At 37.4% G+C, this 25,209-nt stretch overlaps 1 protein-coding gene across 1 annotated transcript in view; it reads left to right on the top strand.

Moving 5' to 3' along the window:
• TTC29 (tetratricopeptide repeat domain 29) overlaps window positions 1-25,209 on the top strand; it is a 236,176-nt gene that overhangs the window by 64,873 nt on the left and 146,094 nt on the right. Inside the window, exon 5 of the mRNA XM_047090368.1 lies at window positions 19,620-19,832. Within this exon, the coding sequence (XP_046946324.1) occupies window positions 19,620-19,832 (213 nt within the window). The remainder of the gene's footprint in view (window positions 1-19,619; window positions 19,833-25,209) is intronic.

The raw sequence follows: 25,209 nt of genomic DNA, 5'->3' as shown, positions 1-25,209 counted from the left end.
CCTCACTTTCAATCTGCAGGTGTCTTTAAGTCTAAAATGAGTCTTTTATAGGCAGCATATAGATAGATCATGTTTTTTTGTTTGTTTGTTTGTTTGATTGATTGATTGGTTGGTTTTTTTAATCCATTCTGACACTCTGTTTCTTTTGATTGGAGACTTTAGTTCATTTATATTCAAAGTAACTAGTGATAGATATGTATTTATTACCATTGTATTACTTGTTTTGTCATTTCTGGAGATTTTCTCTGATCCTTTCTTGTCTTTGTCACTTTTGGTCTTTCCTTTGCACTCAAAAGAGTCCCCTTTAATATTTCTTGAATGCTGATTTAGTGGTCACAAACTCCTTTAATTTTTGTTTGTCTGGGAAACTCTTTATCTCTCCTTCTGTTCTGAATGATAGTCTTGCTGGATAGAATATATTCTTAGCTGCAGATTTTTCCCATTTAGCACTTTGAATATATCATGCCACCCCCTTCTGGCTTGCCAAATTTCTGTTGAGAAATCTCCAGCTAGCCTTATGAGTTTTCCCTCATAAGTTAAGGACTTCTTTGGTCTTGCTACTTTTAAGAATTTTTCTTTATCACTATATTTTGCACTATAAATATCACTATATTTAATTACAGTATGACTTGGTGTTGGCCTGCTTTTGCTGATTTTGATGGGAGCTTTCTGTGCCTCTTAGATCTGTATCTGTTTCCTTCCCCAGATTAGGGAAGTTTTCTGCTTTTGTTTACTGAAATAAATTTTCTGCCTCCTTTCCTCCCTCTTCATCTTCTGAAATTCCTATAATATGAATGTTATTATGTTTGGTGGAGTCACTGAGTTCCCTAGTCTATCCTCATGTTGCATAATTCTTCTTTCTCTCTTTTGTTCAGCTTCATTATTTTCCATTATTTTGTTTTCTGGGTCACCAATTTGTTCCTCTGCTTCTTCCAGCTAGTTCACTGCATCAAGCCTGTTACCAGTCTTGTTTATTGCATTCTTCATCTTTGATTGATTATTTTTTAACTCTGTAATCTCTGTGGTAAGGGTCTTACTGATGTCTTCTTTTCTCAAGCCCAGTGAGTATCCTTATGATTGTTACTTTAAATTCTCCATCAGGCATGTTACTTGTGTCTATCTGTTTCACTTAGATCTCTGGCCATGGCCTTTTCTTGTTCTTCATTTAGGATAAATTCTGCCATCTTGGCATTTTGTCTAAGTCTCTGCATTATATGTGTTAGAAAAGCCAGTTATATCTCCTTCTCCTGAAATAATGGCCTTATGAAGAAGAGGTCATGTAGTTTCCAGGGCCTGGTGCTTCAGAGGGTGTCTCCAGTGTGTGATGCATGCTGTTGTGTTTTGACTTCTCTATTGTTCAAGCCATTTATTCCGTTCCTTTCTTCTCTTTTCTCCCTTGTGATTTGATGACTTTCTTTAGTGTTATATTTAGATCATTTATATGGTAGATAAAACTACTTCTTCAGTCTTGAAGGAGTGATCTTGTGTAGGAGATGAATGTTGTCATTCAACCCTGTTCCAGTTATTGGTTGATTCTCAAACCTTTGTGCTTATCCAAGCAGCCTCTTTTATATTTAATAGCTCCCAGTGTTTGAGAATATGCCAAGACCTGTCAGTGTTCCAAAGAGGAGTATCTCAGTTCCTAGATTCAGGCTACCCAGAAGCCAGACCCTCCAGCATCAGTCTTTTTGTTTTTTTGTTTTTAATGATTATTTATTTTTGAGGGGGGGGTGGAGCGCAAGCGGAGGAGGGGTAGAGAGAGAGGGAGACACAGAATCCGAAGCAAGTTCCAGGCTGCTGGAAGCACAGAGCCCAATGTGGGGCTTGAACTCACGAACCATGAGATCATGACCTGAGCTGAAGTCAGATGCTCAACCAACTGAGCCACCCAGGTGTCCTGATCAGCTTTTAAAAGTATGCAAATATATACATTCCTGTGAGACCACAATCATAAATCCCCTGGCCCCCAGAGTCAAGCAATCTGGAAGTGTCCCCTGGGGATCGGTTGCAAATGTCAAGGTTCCAAACAAGTTATATATACTCTTTTATGGGAGATAACAGTGAGCTAGAGCAAGGCAGAGGGAGAGCACTAAGAAGAAGTCCACAGCCTACATTCTTGAGGACAGTTCTATAGACCATTAGATGTATGCCAAACATGAAGCCTCTCCCTTAGCCCCAAAGCTCTAGGATAGGCAAGGAAGCCTTCTTCATAGAAAGATTGGGATGTGTGCCTCAGTCCACTCTTTGCACAGTGTCTTGGGAGTGATAGCCTGCCAAGAATTGTCTCTCCAATTGCTGTAGTCCCATGGAACCCAAGAACACAAGCCCCCTGGCCACCAGAGCCAAGTGATCAAGGAGCATCCCTTGGGTGGCAGCGGCAAAAACTGGGGAACAAGATGCATGCAAAGCTCCCCTCCAGGAGACTGTGGCACTGTGGAGTGCAGCAGAGGGTGATCACAGAGATAGCACCTACCTTCTGAGGTCTCTGGAAAGGATTATAGTCAGCCCTTAGATGGATGTTTAATTAGAGGCCTAACCCTCAGGCCGTAGTCATGATGATTAGCTAATAGGACTCCTCAAAAACACTGAGCTCCTGGGTCTCTTGCCTCTTGCTGTGCCCTGTGAGTTATAATTCTTTAAGAACTCTGTCTGTTGGTTATAGTCCTGTGGGACCCATGAGCAAAAGCCCATGTGCTCACTGGCCACCATAACCAGGTGACGTAGACGTGTCCCTTTGGCAGCAGCCACAAAAACCAGAACACCGGACATGTGCAAAAACTTCCTTCCAAGAAATACTGGTCCTCTGGAGTACAGCAGAAGGAGAGCATGAAAATGTGCCTGCCTGTCCCCAGAGAGTGTTCTAGCAGGCTCCTAAATGTGTGTTTAAATTACATGCCTGCCCCTCAGGGCAGTGTTTTAAAATAAACAGATGAGCCTTCTTCACTTTAAATCTGGGTCTGATTGGCTGCCTCTGAGCTGGGCCCTAGGGTGAGAGTCCCAACTTGCAAGCTCTTTTAAGAGTGGCTTCTCAGATAGCTAGTCTTGTGGGTCTCAGGATACGAGCTCTGTTGGTTTTCAGAGTGAGATGTTTTGGGGCGTGTCTCTCAAGTGCATATCTTAAAAGTTGGGGTATCCAATATGGGGTTTGAACCCTTTACTCTTAAGGGAGAAGCTCTGGGTTTTGAGTTCCCTCCCAGTTGTGAGTCAGTTGCCATGCCAGGGATTGTGTTTTAGCCTCTTCTACCCACTTTGATGTGGTTTTCTTCTTGTTTGCCTGATGAGTAGACATCGCTCAGCCAGCCTTTAAGATTTTTTGGTGTTTGGGTTTTTTTGAAGTAATTGTTTCATATGTAGTTATTGACTCAGTGTGTCCCTGGGAAGAGGTGAGTTCAGGATCTTCTTACATTGCTGTCTTGAACCAAAACCTACAGATGTTTTATTCTCAACCTCCATACCTTTGGATGTGACCTTATTTGGAAACAGGAGATGATCAAGTTGAGATCTTTAGGGTGAGCCTGAATCCAATACAGCTGGTGTCCTTATAAAAAGGGGAAATTTGTCACAGAGATAGACATTTGTAGAGGGAAGGTAATGTGAAGACACTGGGAGGACATCATCTACAGCCAAAGAATGCCTGAAGCTACCAAAAGAAGCAAAGAGACATGGAACAGATTCTCCCTCACAACATTCAGAAGGAACCAACACCTTAATTTTGATTTGCAGCCTCCAGAACTGTGAGAGAATATATGCTATTGTTTAAGCCACCAGTTTGTTATGGCAGCCCTGGGAAATTAATACAGTATTTAATATGGTGTCATTCATTTTCCTAAAGTAACGAAAGATGTTATTTCAGGGGGAAAAAAGGAATAAAGCAACGGCGGAGTGGTTATGACCTGACATGTAAAGAATGTAATGTTCCTTAATTTTAAACTCTGACATAATAAAACAATTATGGTAGGTGGTGATCAATTGTATACTATCTAAAATAATACAGGGAGATTTTTTTAAAAACTCCTTAATATCTTATATAAACAATCTTTTCCTACAGTTTTGGCTTTTTACCTTATTCTGTATTCCATTATAAATATGACTTCATCTGGTGAATATTTTTATTCTTTGACATTTGAAGTGAAACTGATTATCAGAGTTCTCAAAAAATAAAGGTTAAAATACAATAATATCATCAAAGGTTTTAATATCGTCAAAGATGCCACATCAAAATTGATAGAAATTTCAGGGTAATTTCTTATTTGTCATGGAATAACATTTGCCAGTTTATTAGAAAAACAGCCTTAATAACTAAAAGAAATGCAAAGGATACATCAGTTTTTAGTGTGGTATTTTATTTTCTCTTGCATTTTATTAAAAATTAATAGAGATGTAAGCGCTGTTGAGAGAATTTAAAACCCATCAAATATACAAAATCTCAGCTGAGGCGGCCTCCGGAGAAGGGCACCAATGATGTGGAATGGCAGGCCGACTTATTTTGCATCATAGGCCCTTTCTCACTGTTAGAATCAGTTACCCTGTGCATGTGTGATTTTTTAATGGGGGGGGGGAATAGCTAATTTCAAAAATTTCATTGAATTAAAAAGTATTGAAAGGGACAGAAGGTTTTTGCAGTTGGTAAAAATAATGGTAAAGATTAAAGAACTTTTAGATACAATCACATTATTAATAAAGTAGACAAGTAAGGGGAAATGTGAATTATTGATTTCAGACAGCAAGGAAAGCCCAAATCTACAGTGATATTAGAAATATGGGACAAAAGGTTTAAATAAAGATATAAATTGGAAACCTGAAAATTCATACACAGGAGTTAAATTAGTGATATCTGATAGATGTTGAATGACTGTCTTGGTCTAAATACTTAACATAGCATCTGAGCATCAGGCTAGGAATGAAGTCTAGCAGGGAAAAAGTATTAGACTGAGCAATAAACCTAGACTCTCTTGTGACCTTGCACTTACTAGTTGGCTGAGTGAATCTGGGTAAGGTATTCAATTATTGTGGATCTTGCCTTCCTCACCTCTAACCTGAGGACTTGGGAGCACATGCTCTTTGCTCTTAGTTCACTACCAGCTCTGATTTCTATGGCTGCTGCTTAAATGGCTATTGAAAGATCAGTCCTTAAAAAGTCTGTGTGTCAACTTCTTTACTTATTAAGGAAAGAAAAATGTCAGCTTATGAAATGGAGATAGAGCCTAATGTTAACTCTGTTTGTGCCACTCCTCATTATCTTAAAAAAAAATGTAGCTCTTGAGAGAATTGTTCTCTGGATTAAATGAGATCAGTAGAGCGCCTGGTGTTGGGCTTGTCACCTAAGCCTACATAAATGCTGCTTCTCTTTTCACATTCTCTTCTCACTTCCAGAACGCTCATATCATTTACAGTAGGCTGGGGAGAATTACAGCACTGTTCAGGCTCTGTATCAGGTCAACCAGCAGCAATTCCAGTGAGTCCCCAGTTAAAAGTGGAGAGCACTCAGCGAGGCCAGTTCAGGAGCCAGGAGAAGCCCAAGCATGAAGATTCGTGCTGGTGAATGGCTGACACTTCCAACTTGCTGCCTCTCCTCTTCTCTTCCCCTGGGCATCTCCTTCATCTCATCTCACTCTTTCTGCAGCAATCTGCATTTTATCTCAGTCCTCTCATCTTGTGCTCCACCATTGATGTTCTCCATGTTCTACTGTAGACAATGATGCAAATCTACCACAAAGCACTTTTTGTGGAAAACTTCTCTTTATCCTTCCTTGGGCTTGTATTTAAAAACAAAAACAACAACAACAACAACAACAAAAGCCACCTGCCTCACTTTTGTTCAGGACTTTCTTGATCTCTTCATTCAGAACATTTAGCATATACAGAGAGGGGAGGTCTTCCTCCATTAATAGCATCCTCATTGCCTTTCGAAATGGTAGGGTCACTTTTGTGTGTACCTTAGGTACTTAGAGCCTATGCTCTTGGTCTGAGGAACTTGAAGGTTTTTTCCTGCTTGTACCTGTTATTTCACTTGGAGGCCAGGCTACTGTATGTAAATAAGGGAGCACTGAAGAGAGTAGTTTGGGTGGGGAATAGAAGGGCAGAACTGTTTTCCTGTGATTCCTTTTTCCTAAGCATTTATAATTCCTAAATGTTGATGTGTAAGAAGGCATATTATAAGGGAGGCACTAAGGGTCAAGAAAACGTTCCATGGAGTAACAGGTGGATATGGATTTTGATGAGGTTTTGGGGGTGACAGTGGGGTTCATGGGGTCCGGAGCCCACGGCCAAGAAAGAATTCTTGAAGACATCTTTGGTGCAAAAAGGTGATTTTATTGAAGTACTGGGACAAGACCCTTGGGCAGGAAGACCTGCCCTGGGACCAGGAGGAGAGACTGGTTATATACTATGGGGTTGGGGGGAAGTAAAGCCCAGGGGAAGTTTCTAGTGAGATTTTCATATGCTAAAGAAGACTCAAAGGAGACTGGAGGCCTAGCTATTGTCGAGCTAAGGTTGTTTTTCCCTCTAGCAAAGCATTAACATTAAGACAGTAAGGAGTTCCTAGAGAAATGTTTTACTCTGCCAGCCTCAAGTATTTGTCAATAGGCTTCAGAGTATAAGGAAATTTAGTTCTATCTGTCATTTTCTTCTGCCTTTGTTTCCCACATCACTGTGGAGGGGTGATGGAGACTTAGGTCCTGTAGGACTAGGATCTCTATCAGTTAACCATTTGTTTTTCCCCTTTCCTTTGTTTTTGGGCAGCCACAGGTATCCCATCTAGGAGTAGGGGGAAGGGTGTTTGTGGCCTGTCAGCTTGCCTTATGCTCCCTCATCAGATTTAATAAGTTGTAAATAGCCCTCAATTATTTGGACTATTGAAATAGTCCAAACATAATGTTCAGTTCTTGAAGATGAATGAATTTTAGAGCCATGTTGGATCTTAGAAGTCATCTAGTTCAGACTAATTCACGAGAGGAAGAAGCTGAATAGAATAATTAAATAGTTTTGCCACAGCCACCTACTGTGTTAATAATAGCAGATGCTATACTTGATGTAGAGCTCCATATCTGTGTCAGTTCTCCTTCCTCCTCCATATCATACTGGATAGAAATACACACACGAACTACCCTTGTAATGCATGGTTCTTCAAACTGATTTACTGGCAACATTTAGACAGACATAGACTAAATAAAATGTATCTACAATGTACGTATTGGCAGTAACAGGTACAAAGGTGTGTTAGTAGATCTATATGAAATTCTTCTTCTCATGCATGAGGTAGGTAATATTACTCCCATTTCTGATTTGCAGAAATTAGGATACTGAGAAGTTACATGACAACTAAAGCCAAGACAGGAGGCTATATATTTGGATTTTACATTCAACATTCTTCTCACTACCCCACACTGTCTCCCTATACAAAGACTTTCTCAACAGGGACCTCACAAAGTTGACCTTGTGGATTTATTTTTTCTTGATTTATTTTTATTAAGGTTACAATAAGAAAAGACTTCTGAAATAAAACTGGCCCTCACAAAATTACAAATAAAAAAATTGTATCTCCTTTTTTATGTCTTCTGTCATTAGTCAACTTCTCCAACCATTTGCCTTCATGGTCCATTGCCCAGCCCTACCTTGACCAAGATTCTCATGTGTTCAGTGAGAATCCCATTCCATCAGCGGATACTAGTGACATGACCCCCTCAAGACTTAATCTTCACTATCATTTTAGCCTATCAAGATTATGCATATAAATTCTGTAAAATTAAATTCATGTAGGCTAATACCATAGAGAAGGCCTTCAAATATGGAAAGCAAAATGGAAGAGAAAACAATCAGTGAACTGAATGTTGAGCAGGCAGATTTGGGTGACTTTATAACAAAGCTTTTTGTTATATGTTGAAATCCATGTGTGAATTAGGCTGTTCAATAATTGTGGGTGGAATACCTTAAAACAGGGAAAACTAGAACCAGGGGGAGGATTTAAAAGGCATTAAGACTGTTGAGAGGAGTGGGCTGGTCTATTAGCTACATTAGAGCTTACATTATAGCTTACATTAGAATAAATGTAAAGGAAGAATGACTTCCAGACACTACAGAGGAGAGAGCATCAATATTCAAATATAGGGCAGGGATTTGGAAAAAGGAGGGGAAAAATGACCTTATATGCAGTATATATAACAGTATATATAGCAGCTATATTCTATGTAAAGTGTATATTAATTGGTAAAAACAAATGTTAAGACAAGTGTAATATGGATAATTTATCAAAGAGGAAATATGATATGCAATGGATATATAGGAAAATAACCAAAAAATTGGTTTCTCAAAAAACCAATTTGAATAATTGTGAAATGCCATTTAACACTTATTAAAATACAATAAAAAGATCATGATTCTTCAAAGTAATTCTTATGTACATGATAAGGTACATCATTTAAATGGGTTCTGGAAAATAATATGGCAATGCATAGCAACAATAAAATTTGCCATCTCTTTTTCTCTGTTAATGACAGTTCTAGAATTTTTTTAAAAATTTAAAGATAGAATAATGAAAGTGTTAATCAAACCTCATTTATAATGGAGAAACAATCTACGTATACAAGCAATAGGCAGATGATTAAAGTATAAAATCCCCCCTTGAAAAAATATATAGTCGTTTTAAATGCTATTATGAAAATATGTAATATGGAAAGTAGTTCCATTAAAATAATTTAGATAGTAGAAAAATTATATTTTTCTCTTTACCAGTGTGTAAAAATTATACATGGATATAGAAAAGGAGTAGAATGAAACTTGACCAAAATAAAACATTTTGATTGATTAATGATGTTATTGTTAGTAAATTTCAGATTTTTCCTTGTAGCATTTCACACTAATATAATATTTTGACCCTTAAAATAAGTAAAACGTATATTGCATTACATTGCATTGTATCTTTCGCTGAATATCACTTTTGTGTTTTAATTACATTTTCAACATTGCTTTTGTATTTCGGGTCAGTGTTAGTATCACTAATCATCCTGGTTTGCCTTGGGTATGAGGGAGTTCCCTGCACTGAAGACTTTCAGTGCTTCAACCAGAAAAATCCCAGGCAAACCTGAATCAACTGGTCACCCTAAATATAGTGAAGTTAAAAATTTTCTTTGTCTTTCTAAACCTAGCATTTGTCTCACAATAATGAGATAATAACATCTTTGTTATTTGCTATTAATAGATTTTGACAGGCCTAATATGGTTCTTTTGGGTTTTAAATGTCTTGTATTTTCTATTTAAATTGCTATCATATTTTAAAATTTGTAACAACAATCCCTCCATTACATACAGAATGCTGTAAGAGAAAATAGCACTTGAAGCAACAAAGGGCATTTCGTTCAATGTTTATCTTTGAAAATAGATTCATTGGTGGGCACTATGGATATTTTGTAGGGAAAAAAAAAAACAAGCAAAAATAACTCCAGCAAAATTTCCCAGTGGCTGCTACCTGTGTATGACCAAAGTTCTGTGTTGGTTCTCCCGCTGGGCTAAGTCCTAGCATACTTCCCTATCTACTTACATCTTCGGTTTAACTACACAAGTTCATTGGAGCATTTTTTCCTCTTAATAGTTAAAAAGAAATAAGTCCTATTTGTTTGTTTCCCTCTGCTTTTAAACTACTTGTAAATTTGCATCTTAGAAGTCCCTTGGGAGGGAACTTTTCCAAAAAGATCCTTTGGAAGACTGACCAAATTATTCTATTCAGGCTTCCTAGTAACTATATGAAGTAAAGCCAACCCAGAAAGTGCGGAAGTATGAACTCTGATTACTCCAACGTAGCCTCCCCCACTAAGGCTCTCGGGTTGACTGCAAGTCTATTGATAGCATTTTTCTGTTATTCTCTGCTTGGTTGTAATTCTTACTACTTCTACCACTGCATTGTTGGAGTATATTCCAAGAATGGCTTTAAAAAATGGGCACTAACATACACTTTCAAGGGTACCTCTGACTAGATCAGTGTTAGAAACTGAGTCACTTTATATTTGAATAAAAGTGAATTTAATAATTAAAGTGTTTTTTTTTTCAGAAGTTAAGTGAATTAGCATTGCTATTTCTATATAAATTAATTGTCACTTTTCAGGGCATGTCAGTTTATTCTCCATCTACTGTGTGTACATGTTCATAAGACCTTATAGTATTTAATGAAGAGATCCTTTTTAAGTATTGATAGCCACAAGAAAATTATACCATGTTTGATCTGTGTTAAAGAATCAAAGTCCAAGATCTTTGAATGGAACTTAGAATAAAAATGTAATTAGGTTACATCCCTGAAGTCTGATATATCTTTAAACAAGACTGCAAATGAAACTTTATTAGAGCTTCAAATGAATTATTTCATTGCCTTTTTTTTTAAATTCATTTTCTTCCCCTTCTCTTTCATGTCTGTGTTACTGACATTGCTGCTGTATTTTACCTATCTTTTTCAGGGTGTTTTAATTATTTACTGCTTAACGAGCAGCACAGAGAGGAAGCCTCATTCAGAGGTACCTGCTCTTCAGCACGTTTTTCTTTTTCAAAGCTTTGCAAGGGGGTCTTGAGTAGCTGCACCAAGCCCACGGTTCTTGCCACACTGAATAAACTGTTCTGGAGGCAGTATTTCCTCTAACTGTCTGAGAAGAGGCACTGCCCTAGAAACATCTCTTCAGAGGCCCCACTGACCAAGGGCGAAAGAGGTATTGGATGAAAGTTGGATGAAGTGTGCTGTTTCACTGGTGCCTTGAGTGGCTCTTAATATTGAAGGAGTGACACTGTGCCGTCATATTTAGTTTTAAAGCATTCCATGTAGCAGACTCATCCAGCTTCCCTCCCAATGGTAAGTCTGAAAAAAAACAAAACGTAAAAGGGCATGAAAACTTATTGGATATCTACGAGGCACCAGGCACCCTGCATGGCACCGCAGCTGTTTTCATGCCCTTTACAACCACTCCCTGAGGCTGGCATTGCTATCCTTGTTTCAGAGCACTTATTGGTGTGAAGGGTCCAGTTATATCATGGTGTTGAGGCTCAAACCTTGGTCTCTGCCTTTAAGGTCAAACGTTGGACAGAGTTTCTAAAAAGGGGTCACTGGTTGGGGCACCTGGGTGGCTCAGTCAGTTAAGCGTCCGACTTCGGCTTAGGTCATGATCTCACAGTTGGTGAGTTTGAGCCCCGCGTTGGGCTGTATGCTGACAGTTCAGAGCCTGGGGCCTGCTTCCGATTCTGTGTCTCCCTGTTTCTCTCTGCCCCTTTCCCACTCATGCTCTGTCTCTCTGTCAAAAAATAAACATTTAAAATAAATAAAAATGAATAAAAATAAAAATAAAAAGGGCTCAGTTGAGCAAGTGAAGCCACTGTGGGCTTTGGGCATCAGCTTTGCTGCATACTTGGTGTGTGGGTTGAGGAAAAGAAACACTGAGGCTCATTTCCCTCATCTCTAAAGATAGTAATACATATATGTATGGCAGCTACTGTCATGCTAGGCACATGGTGAGTGTGCAACTAACATTGCTTTTCTCCCTCCAGACTCACTTAAATAGATTATTTTCAGTTTGTTCGGTTTTTGTAGTATCCCAGATAGCACATGCTTATTATCAATCAAAACAGTGGTGTGTTAGGGGAAAGTTAATGCTCCCCTCACTCACTTCTATTTTCTCTAAGTTCATTGGTACTGGTACTTTGGTATATGTGCTTCCATACTTTGCTCCTCGTCCATATAAACATATGTACCTAATCAGAATGTGGTTTGCTTAAAATCATGAACGGTATATAATTCAAGTAAGAATTACATTGTTGATTAAGTCCAGCACAGTATGATTCATTAGTTGATCTAATATCAATACTGTCTTTATTTCTCCTCAGACTTTTAGACTTGTCAACACTTTTTACTTAATATTTTAAGATGGGGTGGCAACCATTAAAGTAAAACAATTTATTACACGAGGGAAATGGTCAACTTTGTAAGCTCTACAATGGCTAGTAGTTACTCGTATTATTTATACATTATAGAAGTGTTTTACATTTTTAAAAATTATTCCTGTAATTTTGAGACTTATAATTATTTAAGAACAAAGATGCCTAATGCTTAATCTTTAGAAACTACAAAACTTTGATAGAAACCAGTTATTTGAGGTTTATTACGTCATAAAGCCGTCAAACTTGTGTACCATTTTCATCACTGACCACAATTCACCTATCTAAAATCATAAACAACAATAATTAATATCAATTCCTTAAGAATATTTTAGAAGCGCAGGATAACCTTCTGGATTTTAAAAATTAACATAGTCATATTGCCAATATCACGGATAGACCCTCTGTGAGTTTCTCCCACACCTGTCTTGCTGTCTTCCTGGGATCCCTTTCATTGTCTGGTTTAGTGACCCATAGTTTTTAATAGGGATATGGTAGCGTTCCTATCATGTCCATCTGAAATCTTTGTTCAAAATGATAAAGGAGATTTTCCATTTTTTTTAAATAGCCTCTCAAATGTCTTCTAGGTATCCCAAAGTAGCTACTCAAAAGTTATGGGCACATTTTCTTCCTGGTTTATTAGGGATGTTGTAGAGTTACAGAACAAAATCTTTGTTTTCCAGCTTTCTATTTTGCAGTGGTGTGCAGTGGGTTATAGTCAGAACAAATCTCCTCTGACAAGAGATAAACCCTTGCAAGTGAGAGTTTCCACTGGGAAGTGTGACAAGCCCTTAACTATTTCAGCATGTATAGTGCTGTTATAATTATCATAATTGAATGTAAAAACCTAAAGATGATATAAATTGTTTGTGCAGTTAAACTGAAATGGGAAGCAATGTCTTTTGTTTTTACAAAAGAGCAATAACATTTTTCTCTTTTTGCTACTGTTCAATATTGCTCCTAGCAGATTTTATGTCTACATTGTATGGAATAGTAACTTAATGCCAAAGATGTCCAGTAGCTCCAGATTAAAATGTAATATAATATACATAAAGCTTTATTGTTCCTTTAGGTTGTTGTTTTAAGCTAAAGTGGAATATTTCCCTAAATTCTTCAACAAATGTGCCCAATTTACAACTAAATATGCTTAAGACTTATACCAGTGCTGCTGAAGAAATAAGCCTTATGGACCTGTCAAATGATTTTCATGCAATTGTTTCTGTAGCATTATTTTTACTGGCAAATGTACAAGTTGATAGAAAAGGAAATAATTAGCTACTTTCAGAATTGCTGATGCATGGAACTAAAGGAGCCCAGTCTGTGCGTCTTAGAGATTGTGACATTTTAAATTACCTGAATAATACCGGGAGCCATCTTTGGACGTAATTAACACCTTGCCTAATTACTGTCAGGTCTAGACAGAGTCCCACTTTATTTATGAAATATTATTTTATTCAAACTTGCTTTCACCCTTATTATATTGCAAAGTTTAGATTTGTGTGCTGTTTTCTTAAGTGGAGCAACTTCTTTTTTTTTTTTTTTTCTTTTTTCTTTTCCCTCCCCCTTCAAGTAATCAATGCACTGCTGAATGAGTTCATTTTAATGCACTCAATCATGCCTCTAATGTTCGTAGCTTACGGGCGCAAGCATCAGTAATGCAGGAATGTTATATGGCTTTAGTTTGGGCCATTTCATAAAATATTCATGGAATCAAAAATGTGCATCAAAATAGCGGCTGGGAGAATTACATTTATGTTCCTGCTTTTATGGCAGCTTCACATTTAAACCCATTTGTGTTAATATCTAGTCAATCTTCCTACTTTAAAAAAAAACTAAAATGGGAGAGATCATATACATTCTCTTTTGCTTAATATTTGTTCTAGACATCTGCTGTGATACCACAAATATCTATAAACTTTCAGAGATGTTGTGAGGGAAGAGGGGTAAGCAACAACTTGGATAATACCCAAATATATAAAATCTAATTTTCTGTACATAGCGTTTGTCTTCACATCCTACCAAGCATTTTGCAGTTTACCACATTGTTTGGGTTTTGTTTGTATTTTTAAATAAATGGATGGATTTCTTGTTTGTGTGGGCTCTAGGTAAAGTGAGACTCCTTTGTAACAGTTTTATTTTAAGAGTGTACTTTCCTTTAGGTGAAAAACTATAAACACATACCAACCTCCTTATTGTTTATGTAGATGTCATGTAATTGTTTAAAAAAAACAACAATAACAACTGAGTCTTAGGATATTTCTATCCATACCTGGACACTCTCGTTTTAAACATTTGTTCAGTGTATCTCCTAAGTGTTTCCTGATAGTACTTCATATGATTGAGTAAACTGATTACTAACGGTATTAGTAGAGGACCATTTGACTCCCTCTAAACAAACATTTTGGCTCCATGTTCTTCCTTGATTCGCTTGAAATATTAGTGAACTCTCTAGAGTTTTGCTTAGCATAAAACCATGCATTCCATGCACTTAGTTGAGCGCTAGTTGTCTTCCTTATTGAGGTTACTTCTGTGATCTCTGTTACACACGACGATAATGAAGATTTGCTGGAACATGAGAAAGCTCAGGTACCCCCAAAGACCTTTCACATCGATGACTATTCCCGAGGACTTCTCTTTTGTCTCCTGCTTTCAGTTAACGTTTACTTTTGTGGTACCTTGGTGCAGTCCTTCTTCTCCCTGCCCTCTTCTTCATTGGAAAATAATGTTACCACTTGATAATTCCAGTTGTCTAGACACTTGTCCTTCTGCAAGATTGGTTGTAAGATCTGGTAATCTCAGCTGGTTCCGATGTTTAAAGTTTATATGGTAACAAAAGGTAGACTGTATATGAACACTTTAAAGAAGTTACAAAGAGATGAGCGAAGAAACTGGTTCATGATCTTCATTTGTTTTTATGTTTTGCTTTGTTGAAGTGACCACCATCATGATAGCCCTATATAATATTTCTCTCAAGTACCTTAAATTTAATTTTTTTGAGATAAAACAGGATGCATTGTCTTAATAAATACGTAGTCTTTTTTTTAATGCTTATTTTTTTGAGAGACAGAGAGAGAGAGGAGAGAATGAGTGGGGGAGGGGCAGAGAGAAAGAGGGAAACACAGAATGTGAAGCAAGCCCCAGGCTCTGAGCTGGCAGCACAGAGCCTGACATGGAGCTGGAACTCAGGAACTGTGAGATCATGACATGAGCCAAAGTTGGAAGCTTAAATGACTGAGCCACCCAGGCGCCCCTATCCAGTCTTAATATTAATATTGGTCTTTACCCAGAAAGCAAGAAAATCTTTAAAATCCTATTCACAGTTGAAAATATAAATTAAATGGAAATGTTTCCATTGTTAATCATGCTTAAAGGGGAATACTTGCATATTTAAATTACTGTGCCCCCTTCATAGTATAGACTCTATTTTAACATTTTAAAATCAAATGTACCATATTATAGTATGCACTTGAAAATTCTGACCAGCCTTTAGAAATTGTAGCCAAGTCTTTTGTGTGCTTATGGTAATTTGGATCAAATCCTTACTGGCTTATTTACTGGTCTGTTTGCCACCAAATAACTTTAGAAATGCATCTCTACATCTGAGAAGGACTGGAAAACTCTACTTTCTCTGTTTAGGCACTTTGGTTTAAAACAGAATTCCCAGTGATCTCATCTGTGGCAAAGTGGTTAAAAAAGAGGAAGTGAATCTATGAATAGCTAGATGTGGCCACAGCTAAGTCTGGGCCACTCTAGGAATTCCAGGTGCTCCATGGATATCACCACATGGTTTATGGGACAGATGGGAATTTAGATAAAGGATGCATAGCTGCTTATACATCAAACTCCTTCAGAAAAAACAATCAGAAGTACATCAGGGTCTAAGATCTGTTCTTTTATGTTAGAGATTACCTGCAATTGCCTGAATAGAGTCAAAGAATTATAGAAATGGAAGAAACGAGAAATCATATAAACCCTAACATTGTTTTTAACTTGAGAGATTTATATCCAGAAAATATAACTTACTCTACCCAAGTCTCCCAACTCTTGGTTTGGTGACTAGCACCTAATACGGTGAACCAAGTGGTATGGGTTTTTGATGATTCTGGGTATAAATCCAAAATACCACTTTTTAGCTATTTGAGTCATTTAACCTTTGTGAACCTCAGTTACCTCTTAGTGTAAAAGCAATAATCGTATTTACTTCATCAGTTTTTGGAAGGTTAAATAAGATAGTGTATGGAGAAAAAAAAAATCTTCCATCTTGATGAGGACCCAGTAGGCCTTCAGGAAAGAGTACCTTCCTGTTCTCTTTCATTCGAGCATCTTGGACCAGGCTCCTTCATCATGGGAGACTATAAGTTTATTCTTCTGCGAGTTGAACCTTGGCCAATAATCATGACCTAAGTAGTACACTGATATGAGGCCTCAAATCTTCAGCAAAAATCAAACTCAACCTCATTCCGAGGTTGCCTGCCATAGTAACCAACTGAAACAAATGTCCCCCAGGCCCCCTTTACTTCATTTCTGCTTAGACAGCCTGTCCAGGATGCTGAATAGTGCCAATAACATAGACAGGAGTCTGACTGTTATGGAATACAAAGACATAGCCCCCACCTTTTCTCCACTCTTCCTTACCTTCACCCCCTCTCCATTTCCTCCATCTCTCCTTTCCCTACTTTCTACTCTTCCCTCCCTCCCCCTGCCTCTTCTTTCTGCTCCCTTGTAGATGAAATCTTGGACATGGCCATCAGTTCTTAGAATACTATTTACATCTTTATGCCTCATTTGCATCTCATTGTAATTAGTTGAGTTATCCAGTGCTTCACCTCCTGGCTGTCCTCCTGGAATTCTTAGTGAATCTGTTATTTTATAACACAACTTTGGATCCTCTTTCCATCTGGTTACTGTGTGTAACCACAGATGCCATTAGGTCCTTGCTAGCCTCCTTACAGTCCCAATTTTTTTTTCTGGAACTATCTGGTTTACTCACAGTTTCCTGTATCTATCTTTCCCTATTCACATGGCCAAAGAGAAATATGTACCTGTACTTTATGAGTAGATGGAAGCTGGATAGAAAAAAAAAAAAGAACAACTCTGATATACATCTTTCTAGGAATACAGAGCTACACTTTACAGGCAGAAATATAGTTAACAGAGGAAACATAACACACATATATGTCAGTGCTCCATTTGAGTTAAAAAAAAAAAGATGGTCATGGGTATTTGGAGAAAGGTGTTTCTGGTGAGAGGTGCTATAGGAGAGACATGAGAAACTGCCTGCTCTTGTGGGAAGTAAGAGAAAAATTGTTGGTTAACTGTGAGGAGAGATTAGAGCAATGAACTTGAACTTTGAGTATTTGCATCAAAATGAAAAAGGATTGGACATTATTTTAAAAATAGCTTTTATCAGGGGCACCTGGGTGGTTCAGTGGGTTAACTGTCTGACTTCGGCTCAGGTCATGGTCTGGCAGTTTGTGAGTTCGAGCCCTGCATCGGGCTCTGTGCTGACAGCTCAGAGCCTGGAGCCTGCTTAGGATTCTGTGTCTCCTCCTCTTTCTGCCCCTTCCATGCTCATGCTCTGTCTCTCTGTCTGTCTCTCAATAATGAATAAACATTAAAAAAAATTAAAAAATAGCTTTTATCATATATTTTATTACAAAATAAACATATTTTGATGATAGAAACATTAGAAAATGCCAATAATCAGAAAGGATAAAGAAACCATCCATTACCCACAAAATACTGATAATGCCTTGTAAATATTTTCTGATGTTTTCCAGTATTATCACAAACACCTATACATGTGATGAAATGCTTTCCTATAGTATCATGTTTATGGCTTAGTAGTCTTTTACCATGTGAAAATTTCATAATACAAGTTGCTAAACATCTCTGCCATACACATTCCCCTCTCTCTGTATGTATCTTTGCTGACATGCCCTCCTTCTACACGGTGCAACAGGGGCTCAGACTGGGCATGTCTTTACTCCTTTTTTTTTTTACAGATTATTTGCTGATTGCCCACCTCTGTTGTATTTCTTTGTGAATGTCATTCTTATTTATGTGTGTATTCTTTATTACTTAAGTACTAATTTTGATAGCAAATTCAGGGCAGAAATAGGGGGACATTATATGCAGGAGTCATGGCAGTGGCTTCAGTATCCTGTATTATCTAACCTGTGATATCTAGTAAAACCTAAGTTAAGAAACTATATTGAGCCTGATAAGACCTGCATTGGCTAATTTAATTAGCCATGGCAATATTGTTAATAAAGACTCAACTGCATCTTTTGCAGGGAGAGTAAGCTATACTTAGAGAATACTCTGTGTCAGCTATTGAACATGCATTGATTCACTTCTCACAATAACACTTTGAATAGTTACATCATCATCCTATTTTTCAGAAGAATTAAACTCTAGCACAAAGAGGGTAGTAATTAGCCTGAGGCTAAACAGCAAAAAGGGTAAGGCTGGGATAGGAACTCAGTTTGGCTGCTTATAACCTGCACCCCCTCTTAAACACTACTGTTGGAATGCCTACATACAAGTACCTTTCCAGCTAATTTCAATTTGGGTGGCTCCAATACCATAAGAGTATTTGGACTCCAAGATATTGTGAGGATCTTCACAAGGCAATTCGCATGTAAAATACAATCGATCCACAGCGTGGAACCGCAAACTACCCTTCCAGAGGTATGCTTGTTCCTATTTCAAGCAGCAAAATGACTTGTAACTTATGGAAGTTAATTTGGAGTTTTGGCTTTGAGAAGAAATATTTTGAACTGTATTATAAAATTTAATCCAGAAATGCAGTTAAGTGGTATTTTAATTATGAAAAACTAAATGGAATATACAAATGCCTCTATAATAATTGAATTTGAAATTTGTAACAGACACATCCTTTCTCAAGATACCTAAATTCTTCCTGGGAATGAAACAGATGCTGTCTGTTGAAAAAGTAGTGCAGGAAAGTGGTTGAGAATATGGGCTCTGGAATCAGACTGCCTGGATAGATTACCCCACTAAATATGCAATCATGGGCAAGATTCTTTTTTCAGAAAAGTTTATTTATTTATTTTGAGAGAGAGAGCACAAGCAGGGGAGGAACAGAGAAGGAGGGAGAGAGAGAATCCCAAGCAGGCCACGCATGGTTAGTGCACAGTCCATTGTGGGGCTTAAACTCACAAACCATGAGATCATGACCTGAGCTGAAGTCAAGAGTGGGACACGTAACCGACTGAGCCACCCAGGCACCGCCATGGGCAAAATTCTTAACCTCACTTTCTCTTCTGTTAAGTGGAATCATAACAATCCCTATTTCACAGGAATGTTTTGAAGATTAAATGAGAAATTCATATAAAGTATATAGTACATTACCTTGCATAAGTAATGTTAAATAAAGGTTAGCTAATACCATTGCTATTAGTAATTACTACTGGGTTTTCACACCGTTTCTAAACATGTGTAATCCTAGTCAATTTCTGCACGCCAAAATACATCCCTCCAGCAGATGTTCATCCAGAATCATTGCTGAATCTGAGGTCCAAATTGGGAGAGCTCCTTTCCCAGTTTACATCCTCTTCATCCTTAGAAATTCGTAACTGTATTCCATGGTTTCTACTTCCCTTTCATTGTAACACATAAGATATATACAAAATTTTTGAAAATATGTTCTGGCCTGTGGTTTGTATTTATGAATGGCTCTTATTCTTCAGGTCAGCTTCTGGAAGCTGCTGAGCATTATGAAGCATTCCATCAATTGACGCAAGGGCGGATATGGAAGGATGAGACAGGCCGCTTTCTCAACTTGTTGGCCTGTGAGAGTCTCCTGAGGACTTACAGATTACTCTCAGACAAAATGCTAGAAAATAAAGAATACAAACAGGCCATCAGAATTCTAATAAAAGCTTCTGAAATTGCCAAAGAAGGTGGGTGGAAAAGAACACTCTCACATTGCTTCCTTTAATGGGCAGGCGCTGCTTCTCCCAAGAGTGAAGTAAAAATCGTCAAGTGTTTGGGTGATTATTTCCTATGAAATGCAAAGACAAATGCCATCAATATACTTTCAAATTTCACTGTAAAACAGAGGAGCCTTAGTGCTGACAACAAGAAACCCATTAATTTCTTGAAAGCTTTGTCTCCAAAATTACAACCCTCTGGGAATAGTGTTATAAAACAATGAACCTATAATGAGAAGGTAAGGTCATTTGCAAAAGTTAAGGGTGTGTGTGTGTGTGTGTGTGTGTGTGTGTGTGTTTGTGGCCATATATTTCTTTCAATCTGAGAGAACTTTCATTGTTTGTAAATTCCCTATTGTCAGGTAATAGGGAAGATAATGATAAATATGTAGTTAAGAGTAACAGGAAAATAGAATGCTAATATATTTTGGACCTCTGCCTGTCAAAGTTTGGCCTCTGCACTGGCATCATCAGCATCACCAGAAGCTTCTGAAAAAAAAAAGCAGCATCTCAGGCTCCACCCCAGACCTATTGCTTCAGCATCTGCAGGCTAGCAAGTTCCCCTGGTGATGCATACGCACACTTACAGCAGTAAAAAATGCTTTCATGAGAGCTGATCATATCCTTAATATTCTATATCATTTGTGTATGTATAAGATATAAAGAAAAAATTTGGAACACATACTCATAAGCTTTTACTTTGTGAAATGCGAAGATATTTTATTACCATAATTTATCAATGGAGTAGACTTCATGATGGAGAAAAAGATGCTGTGCTCTTTAAAGTGTATTAGCTTGAGGATATATTTAATTGATTAGTTTATCAAGTACCATATGGTTTATTTGGAATAAGCAGGACCGAATTTCTGGTTGTGATTTTAATTTTCTAAAGAGTAACAGTTAACATCTTACTCTGTTACTTCTTTTTAATGGTATTAGAATACTTATAAGAAATAACCCTCATTGAAAGACGTATCCCATTGAATGAACTGCTTTTGAGTGACTGGTGATCTAGTACTTTCCCCAAAGGGGTAAAAACTGACATAAACAGTTAGCTCTTAGATGAATTTCAGCAGCTAACCTTAGTCACATAGAAAGTTATGTGGAATTTCAATGTAAAGTAATTTACCAATTAGGAAAAGGTATTTTGCTTTAGGTTCACATTTGCTAAATGATTGTAAGGCAGTTTACAAAGAAAGGAAGTCTCCGAGGGTCTCTTCCCAAAGTCAGTGTCTCCCTGACAGTCTCCTCCTTTTCAAAAGAATCTTTTGCTTTCCCAAGGACAGATAAGAAGAGGGGAAATCTTCTTATGCTTATGTAATAATTTTTTAACATCTTTTAACACTCATAAATATTTGCCCCTATACTTTCCATGTAACAAAGTAGATAGGTTAAGGGTTGGCACGGTGTCTTACAGAGCTCTGACAACAGCTGAATGCCCTGGGACAAAGCCTTTCTTCTTACTGTTACCTCCTCCTACTTTGGTTAGGGAGCCTGAAGCAGCAAACTGACAATTGCCTGCATAAGGCATGCCTCCCACACTGGTTTATGTAATATTTAAGGAGCAGTGACATCCACTGTGGGCCAACTCTTTTACTAGGGCACCTTGGTATACTGCACAAGTATAACACTGACTATACTCTTAATTGTATATTCTATTATTTTCCTATTTCAGTCATTCATTGGTCTTTATTACATTCACAGAGTTGTACAACCAGAAACACTAACTCGGTACTTGCTAGAAGTCACTCTCCATACTTTCCTTTTCCTCTCTGCTAGCAACCATTAATCTACTTTCTGCCTCTATGGATTTACCTGTTCCAGAAAGTTCATATAAATGGAATCATACAATGTGTGCCCTTTGTGTCCAGCTGCTTTCACTTAGTGTAATGTTTTCAACGTTCATCCATCTTGCAGCATATATTACTACTTTGTTCCTTTTTATGGCCAAATAATATTACATTGTATGCTTTTATCATATTTTCTTTATCCATTCATCAGTTGCTGAACATTTGTGTTATTCCCACCTTTTGTCAATTATGAATAATGCTGCTATGAGCACTTGTGTACAAGTTTTCAATTCTTTTGTCTCTAGACCTAGAGGTGGAATTGCTGGGTCACATGGTAACTCTATGTTTAACTTACGGAGGAGATGGCATGGAGTTTTCCAAAGTAGCTGCCCGATTTCACATTCCTACCAGCAATGTGTAAGGGTTTCAGTTTACCTACTTTCTCACCATCACTTCTTGCTGTCCTTCTTGTTTATAGTCATCTTAGCAGGTATAAAATGGTATGTCATGGTGGATTTAATTTGCATTTCCTTGTGAGCTAATGATGTTGAGCATCTTTTCGTGTGCTGATAGGTCATTTGCATATCTTCTGTGCGGAAATGTCTATTCAGATTCTTTGTCCATTTTCAGTTGGATTGTCTTTTTATTATTGAGTTGTTTTAAATATTCTTTATATATTCCAAGTGCAAGACCTTCATCACTTATATGACTTGAAAATGGTGGGTTTTCTTTTCACTTTCTGATGGTATCTATTTGAAGTACAAGTTTTTAATTTTGGTGAAGTCAAAAATAATCCATTTTTTGTTTTGTGGATTCACTTTGTTAATATTTTGTTGAGGCTTTTCATGTCTATATTCATAAGGGATCTTGGTTTGTAGTTTTCTTATGATGTCTTTATCTGGTTTAATGTCAAAATAATACTGGCTTCATAGAATGATTTGGGAAGTGTTTTCTCCTAACTTTTGGAAGAGTTTGTGAAAACTCGGTATTGATTATTCTTTAAATATTTGGTAGAATTCACCATTGAGGCCCTCTGAGCCTAGAATTTTCTATGTGGATAATAGTTTGATTACTAATTCAATTTCTTTACATATGGATTTATTCTGATTTACTGTTTCTCCTTGAGTCAATTTCAGTAGTTTATGCCTTTGTAGCAGTTTGTCTATTTCATCTAGTTTGTCTAATTTATTGGTATGCAATTTCCATAATATTCCCTTTTTTATTTCTGTAAAGTGTGTACTGATCTTCCCTCTTTCATTCCCTATTTTAGTAACTTGAGTCTTCTTTCTTTTTTCTTTGTTCAGTCTAACTTTAAGGGTTAGTCGATTTTATTGACCTTTTCAATGAAACAATTTTTGGTGTTGTTGATTTTCTCTGTTGTTTTTCTAGTCTTTATTATTTCCTTCCTATATATATTATAAAGACTCTAATCTTTGTTTTTCCTTCCTTCTGTTTGCTTTGGGTTTAGTTAGCTCTTCTTTTTCTAGTTTTATAAGATGGAAAGATGTTCCTTATTTTTTAAAATAGGCACTTGTAACTATACATGTCCCTTTATGCAATGCCTTAGCTGGATCCCCTAAGTTTTGGGTTGTTGTTTTTTTTCATTTTCATTCACTTCAAAGTATTATCCAGTTTACCTTCTGATTTCTTCTTTGATCCACTGGTTATTTAAGAGTGTGTGTAGGGGGTACCTGGGTGGCTCAGTCGGTTAAGCATCCGACTGTTGATTTCAGCTCAGGTCATGATCTCGTGGTTTGTGAGTTCTAACCCCACATCAGGCTCTGTGCTGACAACTCTCAAGTAAATAAATAAATAAACATGAAAAAAAAATTAAAAAAAAAAAGAGTGTGTTTAATTTCCACATCCTTGTGAGTCTCCCAAATGTTTTGTTATCTATTCTCAATTTCATTCTCTTGTGAATACCATCTTCTCAGTTGGATCGCCCACCCTGATAACTGCATTTAATACTGAAACCTGCTTTTTTCTCTTTACCCCCACTTAGCACTCTCATTTCCTCTTATCCTGCTGTAATTTTTTTTTCTCCTGGAGCACCTATCATCATACAATTTACCACATAATTTTACTGTGTTAATTTATTTTGTATCTCTTTCTGTCCCTTCCCTCTAAAATGTAAGCTCTCCAAGGACAGAGAATATTTCTGGTTAATTTACTGGTGTATTCCAAATTCTTATAGCTGTGCCTGACACAGAATAGGTCCTCAAAAAATATTCAGTGAATAAATGAATCAGTGAATGTGTTAGCCAAATAACAAATGGAAGTTTTAAGACACATTTTAATGGAACATTTGAGTTATTCCCAAACACAATGTCTCTATCCATTAGACCCCCATAACCCTCTCTTTAGATTTGCTATAAACATACCAGTATAAGAATGGACAATTTAGGTCTTGAAAATAAAACATAGTATTTCCTTTAACATGAATGATTATTGATTTGGATAGCAAGGCCGATACTAATGTAACTCACTCAAATAAACTACATAATATAAATAGTATTTTGCCCTTTTTTCCTTTGGTATATGTGTCATTCAACTTTAATAATTTTATCTTGATTGTGTTTCAATTAGTAAGCAGGAAAAGTTCTCATGCTTAAATCCTATTTTAAAACTAATATTTAGTGTGACTTGACTGTTCCAATTAGCTACCTCAAAATCTTTTTATCAACAAGGTCAACTTTTCTTTTCTTTTCTTTTCTTGGCTGCCCTTTACATATAATTGGATGCAAATGGTGATACTATATCAACACATGCCACTGTTGGTACTTTAACACAGTGACAACATTTAATAGATCAAGTGCAAATTATAAATAATCAACTTTTAATTATCCAAAAGTCAACTTCCCCCGATAGCCTCTCCCTCCTACCCCATCTTTCCCTTCCTTAGTCCCATCCCTAACCTCAGCACCCATAAACTTAGAGCAGAGAAAGAGCACCCAGCTAAACTATTAAGAGTTAAAATTCCCAAGACTGGATCACTGGCATCATCAACTCTGCTGAGGTGAGATCTTGAGGGTATTATTCTCTGCAATCAGTGAAATTGCTGAGAATAATAATAATAATACTGTCATTGGCATTTGCCATCCTGTTTTCTTATAGTCTTTCAGTTGAGCCACTGCTTCACAAGTGGTAATTCAAATATTCTTTTAATGTTTATTTATCTTTGAGAGAGAGAGAGAGAGAGAGAGAGAGACAGAGCATAAGCAGGGGAGGGGCAGAGAGGGAGGGAGACACAGAATCTGAAGCAGACTCCAGGCCCCGAGCTGTCAGCACAGAGCCCGATGTGGGGCTTGAACCCACAGACCGTGAGATTATGACCTGAGCTGAAGTCGGATGGACGCTTAACCCACTGAGCCACCCAAGTGCCCCCACAAGTGGTAATTCAGTGAGTGGTAAGAGTGAATGCAGTATGGAGAGCTGTGAGCTCCTGATGAAGTCCATCATGGTTGGAGTGCAGAGTTCAGGGGTAGATCTACCAGCATTTGTATTACCCAGGAGTTAGGTAACACTAAAAGCCAAAAAGTAGAAAAAGGATGGTATTC

This window comes from Lynx rufus, unplaced genomic scaffold, assembly GCF_022079265.1.
Source record: "Lynx rufus isolate CCGP_SWC_20201006 ecotype Redwood Valley unplaced genomic scaffold, mLynRuf1.p SCAF_3, whole genome shotgun sequence".
NCBI lineage: Eukaryota > Metazoa > Chordata > Mammalia > Carnivora > Felidae > Lynx > Lynx rufus.
The sequence above is the reverse complement of the archived record's forward strand: the minus strand, read 5'-3'. Positions and strand labels throughout refer to the sequence as shown.